Source organism: Pan paniscus, chromosome 19 (assembly GCF_029289425.2).
Source record: "Pan paniscus chromosome 19, NHGRI_mPanPan1-v2.0_pri, whole genome shotgun sequence".
In the NCBI taxonomy this organism is placed as follows: domain Eukaryota; kingdom Metazoa; phylum Chordata; class Mammalia; order Primates; family Hominidae; genus Pan; species Pan paniscus.
The window spans coordinates 74,856,490-74,877,695 of NC_073268.2; the positions used below are offsets into that span (position 1 = coordinate 74,856,490).

The following is a 21,206-nucleotide window of genomic DNA, read 5'->3' on the forward strand; positions in this document are numbered from 1 at the left end:
TAAAAATACAAAAATTAGCTGGGCGTGGTGGTGCACCCCTGTCATCCCAGCTACTCGGGAGGCTGAGGCAGAAGAACTGCTTGAACCCGAGAGGTGGAGGTTGCAGTGAGCCGAGATGGTGCCACTGCACTCCAGCCTGGCTACAGAGCGATAGGACCTGCATATATAAAAGTATACGATAAAGGTAACATTTCATATAGATGGGGAAGGAACTGATTATTTCAAAGACTGCTCAGAAAATTAGGTCACAACTGGAAAGAAAAAAAAATGCTTCCGCCCGGCATGGTGACTCACGTGAGCCTATAATCCCAGCACTTTGGGAGGCCTTGGCGGGTGGATCACCTGAGGTCAGGAGCATGAGACCAGCCTGACCAATATGATGAAACCCCATCTCTACTAAAAATACAAAAATTAGTGAGGCATGGTGGTGGGTGCCTGTAATCCCAGCTATCTGGGAGGCTGATACAGGAGAATCGCTTGAACACGGGAGGCGGAGGTTGGAGTGAGCTGAGATCACACCATTGCACTCCAGCCTGGGCAACAAGAGCGAAACTCCGTCTCAAAAAAAAAAAAAATTGCTTCCATATTAGCCGGGCATGGTGACACGTGCCTGTTCCCAGCTACTCTGGAGGCTGAGGCAGGAGAATCACTTGAACCAGGGAGGCAGTGGTGGCAGTGAGAAGATCGTGCCACTGCACTCCAGCCTGGGCGACAGAGTGAGACCCTGTCTCAAATAAATAAATAAATAAATAAATAAATAAATAAAAAGCTTTCTTCCTCCTACCATTTATTTTTTAAAAACTCATATAGATTAATAGGGAGGCAGAGGTGGGCAGATCACCTGAGGTCAGGAGTTCGAGATCAGCCTGGTCAATATGGCAAAACCCTGTCTCCACTAAAAAATACAAAAATTAGCTGGGCGTGGTGTCTCACACCTGTAATCTCAGCTACTCAAGAGGCTGTGGCATAAGAATTGCTTGAACCCTCAAGACAGAGGTTGCAGCAAGCAGAAATCATGCCTAGGTGACAGAGCAAAACTCAGTCCCCCAAAAAATCATATAAATATTCAAATGTTGAAGGAATGGGTGGTTAGAAAATAAAATTAAAAATTAAAAAAGATTCAAATGTAGATCTAAACCATATGTAGAAATAATACGAATGAAAAATCCATTTATAATTTTTATAGACCTTCTAAACATGTTAAGTCAGAATACAAAAATTGAATACATTAGATTTGGCCTAGTTTTGAAGGACCTGTTTTGAAGCACATTGGGAGGCCAAGGTGGGTGGATCACTTGAGGTCAGGAGTTCAAGACCAGACTAGCCAACACAGCAAAACCATGTCTCTACTAAAAATACAAAAATTAGCCAGGCGTGGTAGCGGGCACCTGTAATCCCAGCTACTTGGGAGGCTGAGGCAGGAGAATCGCTTGAACTTGGGAGGTGGAGGTTGCAGTGAGCCAAGATCACACCACCGCACTCCAGCCTGGGCAGCAGAGCAAGACTTGGTGTCAAAAAAAAAAAAAGAATGTCAGATTTGACAGATAAATAGTAGTTAATTAGGTGAAGGAGGGAGAGGTAATATTATAGACATATGCAAACACTGTTGAGGGATGAGGCCTAGCACACACAAGGAACTAAGAAAAGGCCAAAGTAGCAGGAGTATAGGAAGCAAATGGGAGAGAAGAAAAGGAAGAAGGTAAAGAGGAAAAACAGGGGCCAAAACATGCAAGCTTTTTTTAAGCCTTATTAGGAAATTTGGTCTTTATCCTAAGAGCAAAATAAGGCGAGGTGCGGTGTCTCATGCCTGTAATCCCAGCAGTTTGGGAGGCTGAGGTGGGTGGATCACCTGAGGTCAGGAGTTCAAGATCAGCCTGGCCAACATGGTGAAACACCATCTCTACTAAAAAAATACAAAAATTAGCTGGGTGTGGTGGTGTGCACCTGTAATCCCAGCTACTCAGGAGGTTGAGGCAGGACAATCGCCTGAACATGGGAGGTGGAGGTTGCAGTGAGCCGAGATCACACCACTGCACTCCAGCCTGGGCGACAGGGCGAGACTCTGTCTCACAAACAAACAAACAAAAAAAGATCAAAATAAGGAGTGACATAACTGAAATGTACTGTAAAAAGATCATGCCAGGAGGATCATGGTGGCTCGCACCTGTAATCCCAGAACTTTGGGAGGCCGAGGAGTCCTTGTGACCAGGAGTTCAAAACCAGTCTGGGCAACACCTTGTCTTTACAAAAAATTTTAAAAATTAGCTAGGCACGGTGGCATGTGCCTGTTAGTCTCAGCTTCTTAGGAGGCAAAGGCAGAAGGATCTCTTTCTTGGGCCCAGGAGTTCAAGGTTGCAGTGAGATATGATCATGCAGAGTGAAAGGGAAGGAGGTGTCAAGGATGATTCTAGGTTTATGGCTTATGCAAATGGAAGGATGGATATGTGGTTCATGGAGTCAGGAAATGCAGGAAGAGGGCAAAGTTCTGGGAATGGGGTGAAAGTAATGAGTTAGGCTGAGTTGGAGGAGACTTTGAATTGTCCAGTAGGCAATTAGATATTTGCATCTGGAGGGCAGAGGGTCAGGGCTAGAAATACAAATTTGAGAGTCACTGCCATGCCCAGGTTATGGAGGATGTGCTTGCAAAGCAAACAGAAAAGCCAAATATGTAGAAAGGAAATCAGAAGTGTGGCATTAAAAAAGCCAAGTAAGAGAATGTTTCAAAGAGTCGTGGACAACAAATACATATTGGGCTTCTATTATGTATAAGGTCCTGTAAAATTGATACTGCTAGTATATATGTCTGAGGCCTTAAAGAAGCTTTATCATAACCACCTCTAAAGCTATACCTTTATTCAGAGGTTTTTCTCCTCAGTCTGAACAACATTGACTTCTTTCTCCTATTCCCAAACCCACTTGAACATGAAAGGTCACCTTTTTTTTTTTTTGAGATGCAGTCTCGCTCAGTCACCCACCCTAGAGCGCAGGGGAGGGATCTCAGCTCACAGCAACCTCCATCTCTGGGGTTCAGGAGATTCTCCTGCCTCAGTCTCCCGAGTAGCTGGGATTACAGACGCCCACCACCACACCTGTAGGGAGCTGAAGGCCCATGGGATGTGACCAACTCAGCATTCCCCTGGAGGCTCTATGATCAAACACCAAACTGTTAATCATGAATGCAGGATGTGAGCAAACTCACGACTGCTCCTGCCGACAGAAGATTTGCTGGAGGCAATCACTCCCTGGCACTGAGGTTATCCACTGCGACATCTACAGAATGCGGTCTTGCAAGCCTACTCTGGACTGAGCAGCTGACCCCTTCTCCCACCTCCCTTCTCACTATCTCTTTTACCTAATAAATACAGAAGGCTGTGTAAAGCTCAGGGCCCTTGTCCACTAGAGGCAAGGTACCCCCTGACCCCTTCTTCCAAATATACTCTTTTGTCTCTTGTCTTTTATTCCCGCATTTGCCCTCCTTTGTTCAGCCCATAGGTCCGTGCGGGTTACATAGTGGTGCCCTGATCAGCAACAGAATCGGGTGCTCTACCCACACCTGCCTAAGTTTTGTATTTTTAATAGAGACAGGGTTTCACCACGTTGGCCAGGCTGGTCTTGAACCCATCTCAAGTGATCCACCCACTTAAGCCTCCCAAAATGCTGGGATTACAGGCGTGAGCCACTGCACCCGGCCGTGGTCACCATTTTTTAAAGTTCTATGTTCTTAGGCTAAAAAAAAAAATAAACTTCTCCCCAGCTATAACAAAAATTTCATATTATTCCTCTCCTACATCTCCAGAAACAGCCTAGTCAACCTGAAAATGTCTCGTTATTGGAATACTCTGACAGGTTAACTATAGACATTAACAGCAATAGGTCCTTCCTACCCTTAGAATTACATCAAGATAGCTACACAAGTCAGAAATGCAACATGTCAGAAATACTCAATAAAGATCCTGATAGATTATAAGCTCCATGAGGGCAGAGAATCTATCTTGTTTACCCTGTCATCTGGCACATAACTAGCATTTAATAAATATTTAATCTTGTTTTAGTGATCTAGTCTTCAGAGTGCTAATCCTGAATGGAGACCCCAGTCATAGGATTACTGTGGATCAAGTCAAAGAAAATAAAATATATAAAAGTACTCTACTTCGGCACTTTTACAATTGTAGACTTTTTTTGTTTTGTTTTGTTTTTGAGACTGAGTTTTCCTCTTGTCGCCCAGGCTGGAGTACAGTGTCATAATATCGGCTCACTGCAATCTCTGCCTCCCATGTTCCAGCAATTCTCCTGCCTCAGCCTTCCAAATAGCTGGGACTACAGGTACCCTCCACCACCCCCAGTTAATTTTGTATTTTTAGTAGAGACGGGGTTTTACCACATCGCCCAGGCTGGTCTTGAACTCCTGACCTCAAGTGATCTGCCAGCCTCAGCCTCCTAAAGTGATGGGATTACAGGTGTGAGCCACAGTGTCTGGCCTAATTGTAAACATTTTTTAAAAACGTCTCAGCATTAGCATTCTGCTGAGCTAGGTATTCTATAAGGATTTATTCCAACTGAATATGTGCATTAGAATGCTGTAAAAACTGAGAAACAGACTCAGATTTATTACGTACTTTTTTGTGTGATAAGTACTGTATATGTGTTAATTTAATCTTGACCAAAACCCCAGGAGATATTATCTTCTACTTGCAGGTGAGGAGACTGAGTAACTTGCTGAAGGTCACATAGTTGGTAACTTCCAGACATGTGATACAAATCCAAATCTGTGTGACTCCGCAGCCCATGCTGGTTTGCCCATAGCAATGTCTCTCAAATTTTTTCATGAAGTAACCTCAAGTTGCAAGAAAAACCAAAACATATTCCCAGGGGGGGTTTGGGAGATTACTGAAGTATCCAGTTTAAGCCTGATGTGTCTCTGACCTCATACTTTTCTCTTAAATTTTATTTTTATATTTGCATTTTACCCCCACATTTTGTTTTTATTTCTATATATATATATATATTTTTTTTTTTTTTTTTTGAGATGGAGTCTCGCTCTGTCACAGAGGCTGGAGTGCAGTGGCATGATCTTGGCTCACTGCAAGCTCTGCCTCCCGGGTTCACACCATTCTCCTGCCTCAGCCTCCCAAGTAGCTGGGACTACAGGTGCCTGCCACCACACCCGGCTAATTTTTTGTATTTTTAGTAGAGATGGGGTTTCACCATGTTAGCCAGGATAGTCTATCTCCTGATCTCATGATCCGCCCACCTCGGCCTCCCAAAGTGCTGTGAAACAGGCGTGAGACACCACGCTCGGCTAATTTATTTATTTTTAGAGGGAGTCTCTCTCTGTTTCCAGGCTGGAGTACAGTGGCCTGATCTCACTCACTGCAACCTCTGCCTCCCGGGTTCAAGCTATTCTCCTGCCTCAGCCTCCCAAGTAGCTGGGACTATAGGCACACATCAACACGCCCAGCTAATTTTTGTGTTTTTAGTAGAGACAGGGTTTCATCATGTTGGCCAGGATGGTCTTGATCTCTTGACCTCATGATCCACCCGCCTCGGCCTCCCAAAGTGCTAGGATTACAGGAGTGAGCCACCGTGCCCGGCCTACCCCATGTTTTATTAAAGTTTATTTTCTTTTTCAAAAATTTTAATGATTTATCCACACTACACAGATGTAATGTCTGCTTAATATAAACCATTTCAAATGACTGAGGTAAATCATTTAACTCTTCCCTCCCTGAAAGATTTTTTTTGAGAAAAGTGATTACACAAGAAGGTGCACCTTCCATATTTATCCCATAGCTTTGTTTAGTTCCTAGTGCGTGGCTTCAAAAACCTGGATCCCAGTTTGAAAGCATGACTACAGAGCAAATTGCATTAAAGACATCTTAAGAATGATGATGAAAATAATTATTATAGGCAAGGGCCAGAAGATTTTTTTTTTTTTTTCTGAGACGGAGTCTCGCTCTGTCGCCCAGGCTGGAATGTGGTGGCGTGATCTAGGCTCACTGCAAGCTCCGCCTCCTGGGTTCATGCAATTCTCCTGCCTCAGCCTCCCGAGTAGCTGGGACTACAGGCGCCCACCACCGCACCCAGCTAATTTTTTGTATTTTTAGTAGAGACGGGGTTTCACCATGTTAGCCAGGATGGTCTCGATCTCCTGACCTTGTGATCTGCAGAAGATATTAATAGCACTTAAATTATACAGCTATAGATAGAGTTGAGTGGGGTTTTTTTTGTTTTTTTATTTTGCTTTGTTTTGTTTTTGAGATGGAGTCTCGCTCTGTCGCCCAGATTGGAGTGGAGTTACGCAATCTCAGCTCACTGCAATCTCAACCTCCCGGGCTCAATTAGTTCTCCCACCTCAGCCTCCCAAGTAGCTGGGACTAGAGGCATGTACCACCATGCTGGCTAATTTTTGTATTTTTTGTAGAGATGGGGTTTTGCCCTGTTGCCCAGGCTGGTCTCAAACTCCTGAGATCAAGCGATGTGCCCTCTTTGGCCTCCCAAAGTGCTTGGATTCCAGGCTTAAGCCACTGTGCCAGGCCAAAGTAGTTTTGAACTTTCCACTGTCAACGAAAGAAATTCTAAACATGACCGATTCCACTGAGTTTGACCAAACTAACTGAAGACTTATTGTTGAATGTGGTAATACCATGTTTTTTCTTCACCCAAGAATCTGGGTGCTTTATAAGCATAAGCATGAATTCTCCCTGAGGATAGTATTTATGCGTCCACTGAGTGCTCAAATATAGACCATATTAGAAGTTAAGCAATGGGTTGAGTGGCCAACCACATTTTGGCCAGTCCTACAAGACTTTCTCTGACCTACCAAATGGGGTATAAATGCTTCTCGTATTCTCCTCGCCAGTAGGGACTCAAAATCTTAATAGCTCGGGGGAGTAAAAAGGATGCTAGGTTTGAATCTTGGCTTTAAGAAAACTGTGCTGAGGTGTTTTGTTTGTTTGAGACAGGGTTTCACTCTGTCACCCAAGCTGGAGTGCAGTGGCGTGATCATAGCTCACTCCCAGGCTGAAGGGATCCTCCCACCACAGACTTCTGAGTAGCTGGGACGACCGGTGCATGCCACCATGCCAGGCTAATTTTTCGTACTTTTGGTACAGACAGTGTTTCGCCATGTTGTCGAGGCTGGTCTCAAACTCATGAGCTCAAAAAGATCCACCTGCCTCGACCTCCCAAAGTGCTGGGATTACAGGCACGAGCCACTGCGCCCGGCCAGCTTTTTTTCTTTTATCAGAATTGATATTAAACTATATGCTGAGCTTCCATGTCCTTATCTTCCTTTTGGCATGGCTATGGCCATTTGAAATGTGTGGGATTTGCTAAAGTGCTCAACATACGTTGTTTCCTTTTTTAGATCTAAGTATGTAGAGGGCTCTGATTTGCAATATTTAGAAAGTTCTTCTAAGCTGGGAAGAAAAGTCAAGACTAAGAATCATTGCCAACAGGGCCGGGCGCGGTGGCTCACGCCTGTACTCCCAGCATTTTGGGAGGCCGAGGCAGGCGGATCACGAGGTCAGGAGTTCGAGACCAGCCTGGCCAATATGGTGAAACCCCTTCTCTAATAATAATACAAAAATTAGCCGGGCATGGTGGCGTGCGCCTGTAATCCCAGGTACTCAAGAGGCTGAGGCAGGAGACTCACTTGAACCCGGGAGGCGAAGGTTGCAGTGAGCCGACATCGTGCCACTGCACTCCATCATGGGCAACACAGTGAGACTCCGTCTCAAAAAAAAAAAAAAAATCGCCAATAGGTAGGGAATAAGTTACCCCCTGCTAAATAAGTTACACTCACCTAGGCAAGGAAGGAACTCATAAACCACCTTCTAAACTGCTTGTCTTCCTCCCCGAAGTTCTGTAATTTAGAGGGGGTCACTACCACTGCTTGAACACCCCTTCCCAAGTCTGTACCACAAAAGGAGCTCTGGTGTAGCCCAGCCCCTCCCTCTCAGGACCCCAGGAGCCCAGACACACTAATGGGGACATTAGTTGCTTACTTTTCCAGCTACTGCTTAAGCTAGGCAGGCCATGAAGAAATAACGGTCTCAGTAACCTCCATGCTCGGGATACGACTCCCGGGAAGACGTGGGTGGGTGCGGGGAATGCGGACTGATCCCTCCCAGCGGCCGTTGGGGGCTGGCCCACAATCCCTCGCGAGGGCGGGAAAAGCAATGTGGTGGTTGGGGGGGGGGGTCAGAAAAGGGGGACGGTCAGCGGGAAGAGCCAAGAGACTGCAACTCTACAAAGAGCACGCAGATTAATTCTAATGATTGTTCCCTGAGCTTTTCACACCAAAATAATGGTAACTGGCTAGTGTGTGCTCGTTACGCTCACTACTCCCACTCGAGATCATTCCTATTAATGACTCTGAGGCTTCACCTACAGGCCACGGTGGAGGCAAGGAAATGTGGCGTGGAGAACCCACTGGGCCTGGCTCTCCGTCCTATGGTCTCCGTCCATCGTTTTACAGTCAGGGTGTACATTTGATGAGGAATCTCTAAATGGGATTTTGGGGAATCAAAACGGAATGGTGCATAAGTGTGAAAATTTACAAGACTGCGCAAAGCTGCAAGGCCCGGAGCCCCGTGCGGCCAGGCCGCAGAGCCGGCCCCTTCCGCTTTACGTCTGACGTCACGCCGCACGCCCCAGCGAGGGCGTGCGGAGTTTGGCTGCTCAGGGGTTAGCAGCTGAGCCTGCGCGAGTGCGCGGGAAGACGTTCCGCTTTGAAATGCAGCGGGATTTGGTGAGTTTCCCGCTGTCTCCGGTGGTGCGGGTGAAGCTGGTGTCTGCGGGGTTCCAGACGGCTGAGGAACTCCTAGAGGTGAAACCCTCCGAGCTTAGCAAAGGTAATGACTCCTGATGGCAAGCTGAGGTGTAGGGGGGTTGCCCCTACACTGAGGCACACCGGCCGCCGTCAGCGCCGCCTCAGTCTTCGTTCTCTCGCCTCGGCCTTCAGCCCAGTCTCCGTTAGATTCTGCTTCCTCCCACGTCCATGTTTACAGCGTGAAAGAGCTCCTCGACTCCACTTACAAGTTGTCTGAGTGGTTAGGAGAACTGTGGTCGTGAAAACATTTACTAATTGCTTTTCCTCTGGCAATGCCTGCTGAATGCTTTGAGGATTGTCTCATTTAACCCTCAACCCGCTTACGTAGATTATTATATTCAGTATATGGATGAGAGAACTGATATCTTGGGGAGCTTAGGTAACTTTTCATGCTAACTGGGTTAGGAAATACTGGAGTCAGAATTGGTTGTCTAATTTTTGCTGTTCCAAGATCCAAGGGGTAAGGGTTAAATTTCAGAAATGCAGGATTTTGTGTAGGACTAGAGACACTAAGAATGAGAAAGGGAGTAGAATCCCCGGAATCTTGAGGAAGCAGTAGAAAGAATATTCTCCTCTTACGTAATTAACTGAAACACCCAAAACCTCATATTCCAGAGCATTGCAGATGGGAACCACTGCATCCTGAGACATACAAATATGAGGCTGGCGGTGGTCACTTGTTGTGCACATTACTCTATGACATGTCTGGACCTGTACTATTCACTGAAGAAGATGGAACAGAATTTTAAGTTACTGCCCTTACTGATGGAAAATACAGAGGTTTCAATTCGCCTCTAAAGAATAAGTCTCGTGGACCCAGCCTTAACTGTTTAAGTCATACCGCGCGCAGACTGTGTCCCCCAAAATTTGATGGGCTCTTTTTTCTTCAACAAGTTCTTTTCAAAGAAGAAATGTGAGACCCTGAATAATAATGATCACTAACAACTATTGACTACTTTAGATGGTCTTGATACTCTACCAAGCTTTTTACATGTATCGTCTCATTCCCATTTTATAGACGAAAAAAATCTGAGCAAAAAAGAAAAAGTGAAGTAATTTGCCCAAAGTCACGCAGTAAGTGGTGCCAGGATTTACAAACCCAGGCAATCTAATTCCAGCATTCAGGCTCTTGATAGGATTTTCATTTCCTAAATGCTGTCATCACCATTGTCTTTTATTAGCCCCATATTTATGGCTCATATTCTTATCAGATCAAGCACTGATATATCAGACTGATAAGTGATGTCATCCTCACCATTATTTCTTCACCAGCTTGTTTTGTAATTGCCATTTTCTTTTCTCAGGCCACACTGTCAGATGGGTGAAATTGTGTAGTCGAGGAAGCATAAATGTATTCTTTAAAATGCTGGTGCCTTGAATAATTGTTCTCATTAGTTTGGAGTGATACATGAATTTTTTACATCAGTTATTTCCATGAAAAGTTTTTATTATAAATAATACATGCATATGTGCTTCTTAAAGTTGTACCTTGTTTTAAGCAGTTAAAACATCTATTTTCATTCTCATCTGAAAAATAATTTGTATACCTTATGAGAGCGAGATAATTATGGCCTCATAAGACCAAAAGGGATAGTAAAAATATGGTAATAGTGAGTACATTTTTATTTCTGCTTCCTGAGACACTTGTAGGTACTCAGAAAAGTTTAGTTGAATTGTTTCTGAGGTAATAGGTAATTCTTTATGTGATGACTAAGAAAACAAATACCTTTATTAAGCTGAATTTTTTTTTTTTTTTTTTTTTTTGAGACAGAGTCTCGCACTGTCATCCAGGCTGGAATGCAGTGGTGCGATCCAGGCTGGAGTGCAGTGGTGCAGGTTCAAGTGATTGTCCTGCCTCAGCCTCCCAAGTAGCTGGAATTATAACGCGTGCCACCATGCCCGGCTAATTTTTGTATTTTTAGTAGAGATGGAGTTTCACCATGTTGGCCAGGCTGGTCTTCAACTCCTGACCTCAGGTGATCTGGCTGCCTCAGCCTCCCAAAGTACTGGGATTTTAGGCATGAGCCACTGTGTCCGGCCAAACTGAAAAATTAAATGGTTGATAGAATGTTGCATTTTTATGTTTCTCCACTCCTAGCATCACTGTTGTCTACAAATTAATAAAGACAATCGATTATCATGTTACACTTTTAAATCTCTAAAATTGGGGTTCTTTTTTTCTTATTTTACTTTCAGAAGTTGGGATATCTAAAGCAGAAGCCTTAGAAACTCTGCAAATTATCAGAAGAGAATGTCTCACAAATAAACCAAGATATGCTGGTACATCTGAGTCACGCAAGAAGTGTACAGCACTGGAACTTCTTGAGCAGGAGCATACCCAGGGCTTCATAATCACCTTCTGTTCAGCACTAGATGATATTCTTGGGGGTGGAGTGCCCTTAATGAAAACAACAGAAATTTGTGGTGCACCAGGTGTTGGAAAAACACAATTATGGTAAAATAAAGTGTTCTCCTTTTAAGGGTGGGTTTAATAACATATTATGAAAGTAGTATTTTATACTATCGTCAGGAAACCAAATAAGATATATATGTGCTCTTAATTTTAAGTGTGTATGTGCATTAAACAAAAATTAGCTTACTATTTGTGTTACTTCATTATCCCTTCTTGATAAATGTATGCAATTATTCTGATGTGAAAAAGTGTTTCTTTTGCAAATTGTACTGCAGTCATAAGGTTAAACAGGAAGTTTCTGCTTTATTCATTCCTGAGACTATATTTGAAAGTCAGATGTTTGAAAGTAGATTTATGGCTAGGGCTAGTGGCTCATGCCTATAATCCCAGCACTTTGGGAGGCCGAGGCAGGAGGATTGCTTGAGCCCAGGAGTTTGAGGCCTGCCTGGGCAACATAGTGAGACCTCGTCTCTACTAAAAATGGAAAATTAGCTGAGTGTGGTGGCACATGCCTGTGGTCCTAGCTACTTGGGAGGCTGAGGCAGGAGGATCGCTTGAGCCAGGGAGGTCAAAACTGCAGTGAGCCTTAATCACATCACTGGGCAGCAGAGTGAGACCCTATCTCAAAAAAAAAAGAGGCCGGGGATGGTGGCTCACGCCTGTAATCCCAGCACTTTGGGAGGCTGAGGCGGGTGGATCACCTGAGATCAGGAGTTCAAGACCAGCCTGGTCAACATGGCGAAACCCCATCTCTACTAAAAATAAAAAAATTAGCCAGGCATGGTGGTTCACGCCTATAGTCTCAGCTCCTCGGGAGGCTGAGGCAGGAGAATCGCTTGAACTTGGGAGGTGGAGGTTGCAGTGAGCCAAGATCATGCCACTGCACTCCAGCTTGGGTGACAGAGCAAGACTCTGTCTCAAAAGAAAAAAAAAAAAAGGTAGATTTATGTATAATAAGGGGCTCCATTTTGAGAGGCCTGGAAATGATTAAAATATTCTTAATTGGCTGGGCGCAGTGGCTGACGCTTGTAATCCCAGCACTTTGGGAGGCCAAGGCAGGCGGATCATGAGGTCAGGAGATCGAGACCATCCTGGCTAACACGGTGAAACCCCGTTTCTACTAAAAAATACAAAGAATTAGCCGGGCGTGGTGGCGGGCGCTTGTAGTCCTAGCTACTCGGGCAGCTGAGGCAGGAGAATGGCGTAAACCTGGGAGGCGGAGCTTGCAGTGAGCTTGGATCACGTCACTGCACTCCAGCCTGGGCGACAGAGCGAGACTCCGTCTCAAAACATAAATAAAATAAAATAAAATATCCTTAATCTTGGTTTTATAGGCATGCCCTCCCCGAATCCAGTTGATTTACATACAGTCGATTGGTTCACATTATATCTGGAGTCATGAAGAGTTAGACATTTCTGTTGCCTTGGGGAGTATATTTACATTTATAAAACTTTAGTGATACCTAACTTGTCATTATCTGGAGTTCAAAAACACTACCTTAGATCATCATCATGATTTGGTTGTTTGTCATCTTTCTGTTGACAGTATGCAGTTGGCAGTAGATGTGCAGATACCGGAATGTTTTGGAGGAGTGGCAGGTGAAGCAGTTTTTATTGATACAGAGGGAAGTTTTATGGTTGATAGAGTGGTAGACCTTGCTACTGCCTGCATTGAGCACCTTCAGCTTATAGCAGAAAAACACAAGGGAGAGGGTAAGTTAGTAAATGATCTTCTTTTTTTCTGTATTAATAAAAGTAATTTGCATTTGTGCCCATCTGAGACCTCAGCAACACTCCATTTGGAATGTGAAGCCTAATTACTGGACAGTTAACTAGTGTTAAACTCTTTTACTACTGTTACAAAATGAGAAATGCCACAGCCTGGACTGGCTTTTTTTTCTTCCCCTTTTATGGCCCTCACTTCTTCCTGTAGGAGCTTTGGGACAAAACCTATGTATGTATTTCAGTCATCATACTCCATCTTATCAGGTGTAAGTTAACGGTGCCGGACACCTTAATATAAGCAACTGTTGTTAAATGCTTTCCAATGTATAAGGACTTCCATATTGGTTTTCCAAAAACCAAAGGTAGCTTTGAAAACCACGTCTGAGGCCGGATGCAGTGCTCATGCCTGTAATCCCAGCCCTTTGGGAGGCCAAGGCGGGTGGATCACGAGGTCAGGAGTTCAAGACCAGCCTGGCCAACATGATGAAACCCTATCTGTACTGAAAATACCAAAATTAGCCAGGTGTGATGGCACATGCCTGTAATCTCAGCTACTAAGGAGGCTGAGGCAGGAGAATCACTTGAACTCAGGAGTTGGAGATTGCAGTGAGCCCAGATTACGCCACTGCACTCCAGCCTAGGCAACAGAGTGAGACTACTCTGTCTCTTAAAAAAAAAAAAAAAAAAAAAAAACCACGTCTGAAATCTTTGGATTGTTAAGCAGATTGACTTGGGGGCTTTGATTATATAGCTGATTTCATAACTGCACTAATTGTTAAAGTGTTTGGGAGGTGTTGTTTTGGTGCTTGTTATGTGAAAATAAAGTGACTGTAAAACGATTTTTTTTTTTTTTTTTTTTTTGAGACAAAGTTTCGCTTTTGCTGCCCAGGCTGGAGTGCAGTGGCACAATCTTGGCTCACTGCACCTTCCACCTCCTGGGTTCAAGGGATTCTCCTGCCTCAGCCTCCCGAGTAGCTGGAATTACAGGCATGTGCCACCACGCCCAGCTAATTTTGTATTTTTAGTACAGACAGGGTTTCTCTATGTTGATCAGGCTGGTCTCAAACTGCTGACCTCAGGTGATCCTCCCGCCTCAGCCTCCCAAAGTGCTGGGATTACGGGCGTGAGCCACCGCGCCCGGCCAATTTTTTTTTTCTTTTTTGAGAGAGTCTTGCTCTGTGGCCCAGGCTAGAGTACAGTGGCGCGATCTCGGCTCACTGCAGCCTCTGCCTCCCAGGTTCAAGCAATTCTCCTGCCTTAGCCTCCTGAGTAGCTGGAATTATAGGCATGTGTCACCATGCCCAGCTAATTTTTTTTTTTTTTTTTTTTTTTTTTGAGACAGGGTCTCACTGTCGCCCAGGCTAGAGTGTAATGGCACAATCTCAGCTCACTGCAAGCTCTGCCTCCTGGGTTCACGCCATTCTCCTGCCTTAGCCTCCCAAGTAGCTGGGACTACAGGCGCCCACCACCATACCCAGCTAATTTTTTTTGTATTTTTAGTAGAGACAGGGTTTCACTATGTTAGCCAGGATGGTCTCGATCTCCTGACCTCATGATCTGCCTGCCTTGGCCTCCCAAAGTGGTGGGATTACAGGCATGAGCCACCGCACCCGGCCACACCCAGCTAATTTTTGTATTTTTTGTAGAGAGGGGGTTTCACCATATAGGCAAGTCAGGTCTTGAACTCCTGACCTCAGGGATCCGCCCACCTCGGCCTCCCAAAGTGCTGGGATTATAGGCGTGAGCCACCACGCCCAGCCTTAAACAGTTTTTTGAAAGATAATTTATAGGCCAGGTGCAGTGTCTCATTCCTGTAAACCCAGCACTTTGGGAGGCCGAGGCGGGCGGATCATCTGAAGTCAGGAGCCATGGCGAAACCCCATCTGTACTAAAAATACAAAAAATTAGCCGAGCATGGTGGCAGGTACCTGTAATCCCAGCTACTCAGGAGGATGAGGCAGGAGAATCGCTTGAACCCAGGAGGCGGAGGTTGCAGTGAGCCGAGATCGTGCCACTGCACTCCATTCTGGGCGACAAAAGTGAAACTCCTTCTCAAAAAAAAAAAGGAAATTTATATTCAAGTTCTTATCCTTTAAATTACTTATAAATTAAATGGCTTATGGATTGACTGTTTTCTTATTTATTTATTTATTTTAAGATGGAGTTGCACTCTGTCACCCAGGCTGGAGTGCAGTGGCACGATCTCAGCTCACTGCAACCTCTGCCTGCTGGGTTCAAGCAATTCTCCTGCCTCAGCCTCCTGAGTAGCTGGGACTACGGGCATGTGCCACAATGCCCGGCTAATTTTTTGTTTTTTTAGCAGAGATGGAGTTTCACCATGCTGGCCAGGCTGGTCTCGAACTCCTGACCTTGTGATCTGCCCGCCTCGGCCCCCAAAGTGCTGGGATTACAGGCGTGAGCTACAGCGCCCGGCCTATTGTTTTCTTTTTCTTTGTTTTATTTATTTTTTGGATGTGCGGTCTTTATTCTTTCCAATAGAAGTTTTAAAAAAAATGCTTTTCATAAGATTTCCTTTAAATGAGTATATTTCCTTTAAATGAGTGTAGTCAGCTGGATTTTTTTTTTCATGGAGGTACTAAGTGTCCCATTTTGCTGATGACCAGCATGCTTACTGAAAGCCCTTTGGACCCTAGCAGAATATGCCACCCTGAAATATGCCACTTTGGCATAAAGATTATTTTGAGCTGAAGGCAATTGAAAAGAAACAGATAAATCTGTCTGCCCTTCCTAAAAACAGGACATAAATGCACAGAAGAGTTCCATCTTCCCTCTCTTACAGGAAGACAAAAGTTAATCACCACAGACAACTTTAGACCGTTATCAGCGTACATAACAAATTTTACTAGCTATCTTTTATCTCCAGTTAGTTTCAATATTTGCTGCCTTTAGAGACTCAGGGTCCTTTTCCTTTGTCTTGTTACTTCTCTAAAAATTTATTGTACCTTCGGGACGATAAGCTCAAATCTTTTTTTTTTTGAGACAGAATCTGGCTCTACCGCCTGGGCTGGAGTGCAGTGGCGCAATCTTGGCTTACTGCAACCTTCACCTCCCAGGTTCAAGCGATTCTCCTGACTCAGCCTCCTGAGTAGCTGGGAGCTGCGAATACAGGCACGTGCCACCATACCTGGCTAATTTTTGTATTTTTAGTAGAGACAGAGTTTCATCATGTTGGCCAGACTGGTCTCAAACTTCTGACCTCAAGTGATCCTCCTACATCGGCTTCCCTAAGTGCTGGGATTATGAGTGTGAACACCTGTGCCCAGCTCCAAATCTAACCAAACTTTTGAGTTACTAATCTCTGGACTCCCCTGTGTTGTTACATGCACTATGCACAATTAATAAACTTTTTCTCTTGTTAATCCATCTTTTGTCAGTCCGATTTACAGGGCTCCAGCCAAGAAACCTAAGAGGGTGGCAGGAAAAGGAGTTTTTCTTCCCTTATACCTTAAAGCTACCTATTTCACAATGTGTGTTTGTAATAGTGTCTTAAAACCTTACTGTAACTAGAGTAGGTGTAGCACTAGGATATAAAGTTTTTATTTTTATTTTAATTAATTTATTTTTTAAGATGGGGTCTCAGTCCGTCATCCAGGCTGGAGTGCAGTGGTGCGATCTGGGCTCACTGCAAGCTCTGCCTCCTGGGTTCACGCCATTCTCCTGCCTCAGCCTCCCGAGTAGCTGGGACTACAGGCGCCCGCCACCACGCCTGGCTGACTTTGTATTTTTAGTAGAGATGGGGTTTCACCGTGTTAGCCAGGATGGTCTCGATCTCCTGACCTCATGATCTGCCCACCTCAGCCTCCCAAAGTGCTGGGATTACAGGCGTGAGCCACCACACCTGGCCTAAAGTTTTTAAATGATTGATATGAGATTAAATTGTCATTGTTTTGGTGAAAATTTGACTCTGCTAAGTGTCTATTTGCAATAGGAAATGTTTTCTATTTTAAAATATAGCTTCTTGTTTTTTCAGTGTTAATATTTAAGTACATTTTATTTATTTTTAATATTTTACTTTTTGTGAAACAGGGTCTCACTTTGTCATCCAGGCCGGATTGCAGTGGCATGATCACAATTCACTGCAATCTTGACCTCCCTGGGCTCAGGTGATCCTCTCACTTCAGCCCCCCAAGTAGCTGGGGCTACAGGTGGGCACTACCATGCCCAGCTAATTTTTTTTGCATTTTTTGTAGAGACGGAGTTTCACCATGTTGCCCAGGCTGGTCTTGAACTTATGGGCTCAAGAGATCTGCGTGCCTTGGCCTCCTAAAGTGTTAGAATTACAGGCGTGAGCCACCACGCCTGGCTAAGTACATTTTAAAATGCAGTAACTGGCCGGGTGTGGTGGCTCACGCGTGTAATCCCAGCACTTCAGGAGGCCGAGGCAGGCAGATCACGAGGTCAGGAGATCGAGACCATCCTTGCTAACATGGTGAAACCCCGTCTCTACTAAAAATACAAAAAATTAGCCTGGCGTGGTGGCGGGCACCTGTAGTCCTGGCTGCTGGGGAGGCTGAGGCAGGAGAATGGCATGAACCCAGGAGGCAGAGCTTGCAGTGAGCTGAGATCACGGCACTGCACTCCAGCCTGGGGGACAGAGCAAGACTCCGTCTCAAAAAAATGAAAAAGAAAAAATGCAGTAACTGATTGGTTTCTCTCTGAAATATGTGCAAAATCAAACTTTTTTTTTTTTTTCTGAGACAGAGTCTTGCTCTGTCGCCCAGGCTGGAGTGCAGTGGCGGGATCTCAGCTCACTACAACCTCCGTCTCCCGGGTTCAAGCCAGTCTCCTGCCTCAGCCTCCCGAGTACCTGGGATTACAGGCATGCACCACCACACCAAGCTAATCTTTATATTTTTAGTAGAGATGTGTTTCACCATGTTGGCCAGGCTGGTCTTGAACTCCTGACCTAGTGATCCACCCAGCTTCCCAAAGTGCTGTGATTACAAGTGTGAGCCACCACGCCCAGCCTCAAACTGTTTGTTTTAAACATCCAATCTAAGAAAGATTTTATATAATTGTTGCCAGTTAAATATCAAATTATACTATAGCATTCAAGAGAAAAAATGCTTCATTTGAACATTTTTTCTAACTGTGTTTTTTTTTTTTTGTTTTTTTTCCTGAGACAGAGTTTTCATTCTGTCACCCAGGTTGGAGTACAGTGCCGCTATCATAGCTTACTGCAGCCTTGACCTCCCAGGCTCAAGCAATCCTCTCACCTTAACCTCCTGAGTAGCTACGACCAGAGTTGCACACCACCACACCTGACTAATTTCTGTATTTTTTGCAGAGATGGGGTTTTCCATGTTTCCCAGGCTGCCGTTAACTCTTAATTTGTAGTCCTATAGAAAAAAGCAAGAAAGAGAAACTTCCATTATGTTACTTCTGTTCAATGAAGCCAGTGACTAGAAATATGAAAAGGCAGGCATTAAAACACTAGTTGTATATGTTTATAAATAATTTTACATAGCCTAATATGTAAGGAAACAGTGGAAAAATGTGAAAATAATAGATCAGGTCGGGTGTGGTGGTTCATGCCTGTAATCCCAGGCGTGAATTTGGGAAGCTGAGGCGAGCAGATCACTTGAGGTCAGGAGTTCAAGACCAGCCTGGCCAACAAGGTGAAACCCCGTCTCTACTAAAAATACAAAAATTAGCTGGGCATGGTGGCGAGTGACTGTAATCCCAGCTACTCAAGAGGCTGAGGCAGGACAATCGCTTGAGCCCAGGAGGCAGAGATTGCAGTGTGCCGAGATCGCATCATTGCACTCCAGCCTGGGTGACAGAGTGAGACTTTATCTAAAAAAAAAAAAAAATCAAGTGGCTGGGCACAGTGGTTTATGCCTGTAATCCCAGTGCTTTGGGAGGCTGGGGCGGGAGGATCCCTTGATCCTAGGAATTCGAGGTTGCAGCGAGCTATGATTGTGCCACTGTGCTCCAGCCTGGGCATCAGAGTGAGACCTTATCTCTGAACAGATTAAGAGAGACATCAGGTGGGGGGCGGCGACGGATAGCATTAGGAGATATACCTAATATAAATGACGAGTTAATGGGTGCAGCACACCAAAATGGCACATGTATACATATGTAACCACGTTGTGCACATGTACCCTAGAACTTTAATTAAAAGATCAGGAATTATGAACTGTTTATAGTAATTTTGCTATAATTTGTCATCTTTCAGTTAAAGAATTTTGTTATCCAAAGGAGAACATTTTGTTATTAAAAAGCATTGTTTTTGTACAATTGCCAGTACATCCAAACAGGTAAAACTAATTAAGATTGTTTTGTTGTTTCAGAACACCAAAAAGCTTTGGAGGATTTCACTCTTGATAATATTCTTTCTCATATTTATTATTTTCGCTGTCGTGACTACACAGAGTTACTGGCACAGGTTTATCTTCTTCCAGATTTCCTTTCAGAACACTCAAAGGTATGAGTCAGACTACTGAAATGTAACTAACCAAGTATTTTTTGAGGTGTTTGATAAGCATGAAAAAATAACCAGTACAGTAGCATAAAATCAAAGTCAAAGCCCATTGAGAAAATCTCTTCCTTCCTTGACCTACAATTAATTTATATTTATATTTGTTTTGTGTATGTATATGTATATATAGTTTATGCTCAGAGTAAGAAATTGAAATAATATAGAAGTTTCATTTCCAGTAATAGTGGAATAGCTCCTATCAAACCACATTGTATAGAAAGGTATGAAATGAAAAATAAAAACTTCCTTGTGCTACTGTTTTCTAGTGCCTCTCCCCAAAGGTGATCACTATTGGCCAGGTGCAGTGGCTCATACTTGTAATCCCAGCACTTGGGGAGGCCATGGTGGGAGGATCATTTGAGCCCAGTAGTTCAAAACCAGCCTGGGCAACATAGTAAGACATTGTCCCCACCAAAAAAAAATTAGCCATGTGTGGTGTAGCTGTAGTCTCAGCTACCAAGGGCTGGGTGGAGCAGGCCTGAGGTGGAAGGATTGCTTGAGCCCAGCAGTTCAAGGCTACATTGAGCTACCCTGCCATCATGTATCACCTTTTTTTTTTTTTTTTTGGTAGAAATGGAGTCAACTCCTGGGGTTAAGCGATTCTCCCACCTCAGCCTCCCAGAGTGCTGGGATTATAGGCATGAGCCACTGTGCCTGGCCCTTTAATTTTGGTAAACATTATCAGTGACAAAGATTCTCCTTGACTGAACTTGGCCCCATCCTGTCTTTGGCCTTCCCAGTCCAGTCTTAGCAAAGAATCCTGCTGTCAGTTCAGAGAGATTCTCTCACATTTGATAGTCTGAGCACCTTTGATACCTGATCACGTTCCTCATTCCCCACCTTTGATATTTAAATCCTTGGCTTGCCTTTATTTATTTATTTTTTATTTTTTAATTTGATGGAGTCTGGCTCTGTCGCCCAGGCTGGAGTGCATTGGCGTGATCTTGGTTCACTGCAACCTCTGCTTCCTGGGTTAAGGCAATTCTCCTGCCTCAGCCTCCCAAGTAGCTGGGACTACAGGCATGCGCCACAACGCCTGGCTAATTTTTTTTTTTTTTTGTATTTTTGGTAGAAACAGGGTTTTGCATGTTGGCCAGGCTGCTCACCTGGCTGGCCTGCCATTAGTAAGAATCCTGTTCGGTCAGTTTAGCAAGAATTTCCCTACCCTTGATGTCTCACTGTTAGTAATTGTTCATCCACTGACCCCTTCACCTTGCTCTTGGTTGTGAATCCCCAGTTGTCCTTGTATTCTGATTTGAACCCAGTCTCTCTCCCCTATTGTGATACCCCTATTAGAATAGTCTTGAATACAGTCTCCTTACTGTTTTAAGAAGTGTTAGAATAATTTTTTCTTGAACACAAATCGTCCTTCAGAAAGACTGCACCAATTTCTACTCTTACTGACAATATATGAGAATGCCTATTACCCATGATCCTGACCTTTTGAATATTTTTGCCAAGATTCTGCATGGAAAATGCCATCTCTTTGTTATTTTATTTATTTATTTTAATTAATTAATTAATTATTTTTTTGAGACAGAATCTTGCTCTGTTGCCCAGCCTGACTAACGTGGCAAAACCCCGTCTCTACCTAAAAATACAAAAATTAGCCTGGTGTGTTGGCATGCACCTGTGATCCCAGCTACTTGGGAGGCTGAGACAGGAGAATCGCTTGAACCTGCGAAGCAGAGGTTGCAGTGTGCTGAGATCGTGCCACTGCACTCCAGCCT

At 44.3% G+C, this 21,206-nt stretch overlaps 3 protein-coding genes across 8 annotated transcripts in view; 1 reads left to right on the forward strand and 2 right to left on the reverse strand.

Moving 5' to 3' along the window:
- TEX14 (testis expressed 14, intercellular bridge forming factor) overlaps positions 1-8,162 on the reverse strand; it is a 141,637-nt gene extending 133,475 nt beyond the window's left edge. Inside the window, exon 1 of one of the 2 annotated variants that reach the window (XM_003817371.5) lies at positions 8,007-8,162. The gene's annotated coding sequence lies outside the window, so the exon portion shown is untranslated. The remainder of the gene's footprint in view (positions 1-8,006) is intronic. The other variant, XM_034942579.3, reaches the window with a different exon arrangement.
- The window catches only part of IGBP1C (IGBP1 family member C), a 31,828-nt gene extending 23,658 nt beyond the window's left edge, over positions 1-8,170 (reverse strand). Inside the window, exon 1 of the mRNA XM_034942581.3 lies at positions 8,007-8,170. The gene's annotated coding sequence lies outside the window, so the exon portion shown is untranslated. The remainder of the gene's footprint in view (positions 1-8,006) is intronic.
- A 551-nt stretch (positions 8,171-8,721) lies between these two features.
- The window catches only part of RAD51C (RAD51 paralog C), a 40,691-nt gene continuing 28,206 nt past the window's right edge, over positions 8,722-21,206 (forward strand). For all 5 annotated transcript variants that reach the window (XM_057300283.2, XM_057300285.2, XM_057300280.2 and 2 more), the window contains exons 1-4: positions 8,722-8,855; positions 11,030-11,288; positions 12,793-12,959; positions 19,289-19,422. In XM_057300283.2, coding sequence (XP_057156266.2) covers positions 8,738-8,855; positions 11,030-11,288; positions 12,793-12,959; positions 19,289-19,422 — 678 coding nt within the window. In that variant the 5' untranslated portion in view covers positions 8,722-8,737. The remainder of the gene's footprint in view (positions 8,856-11,029; positions 11,289-12,792; positions 12,960-19,288; positions 19,423-21,206) is intronic.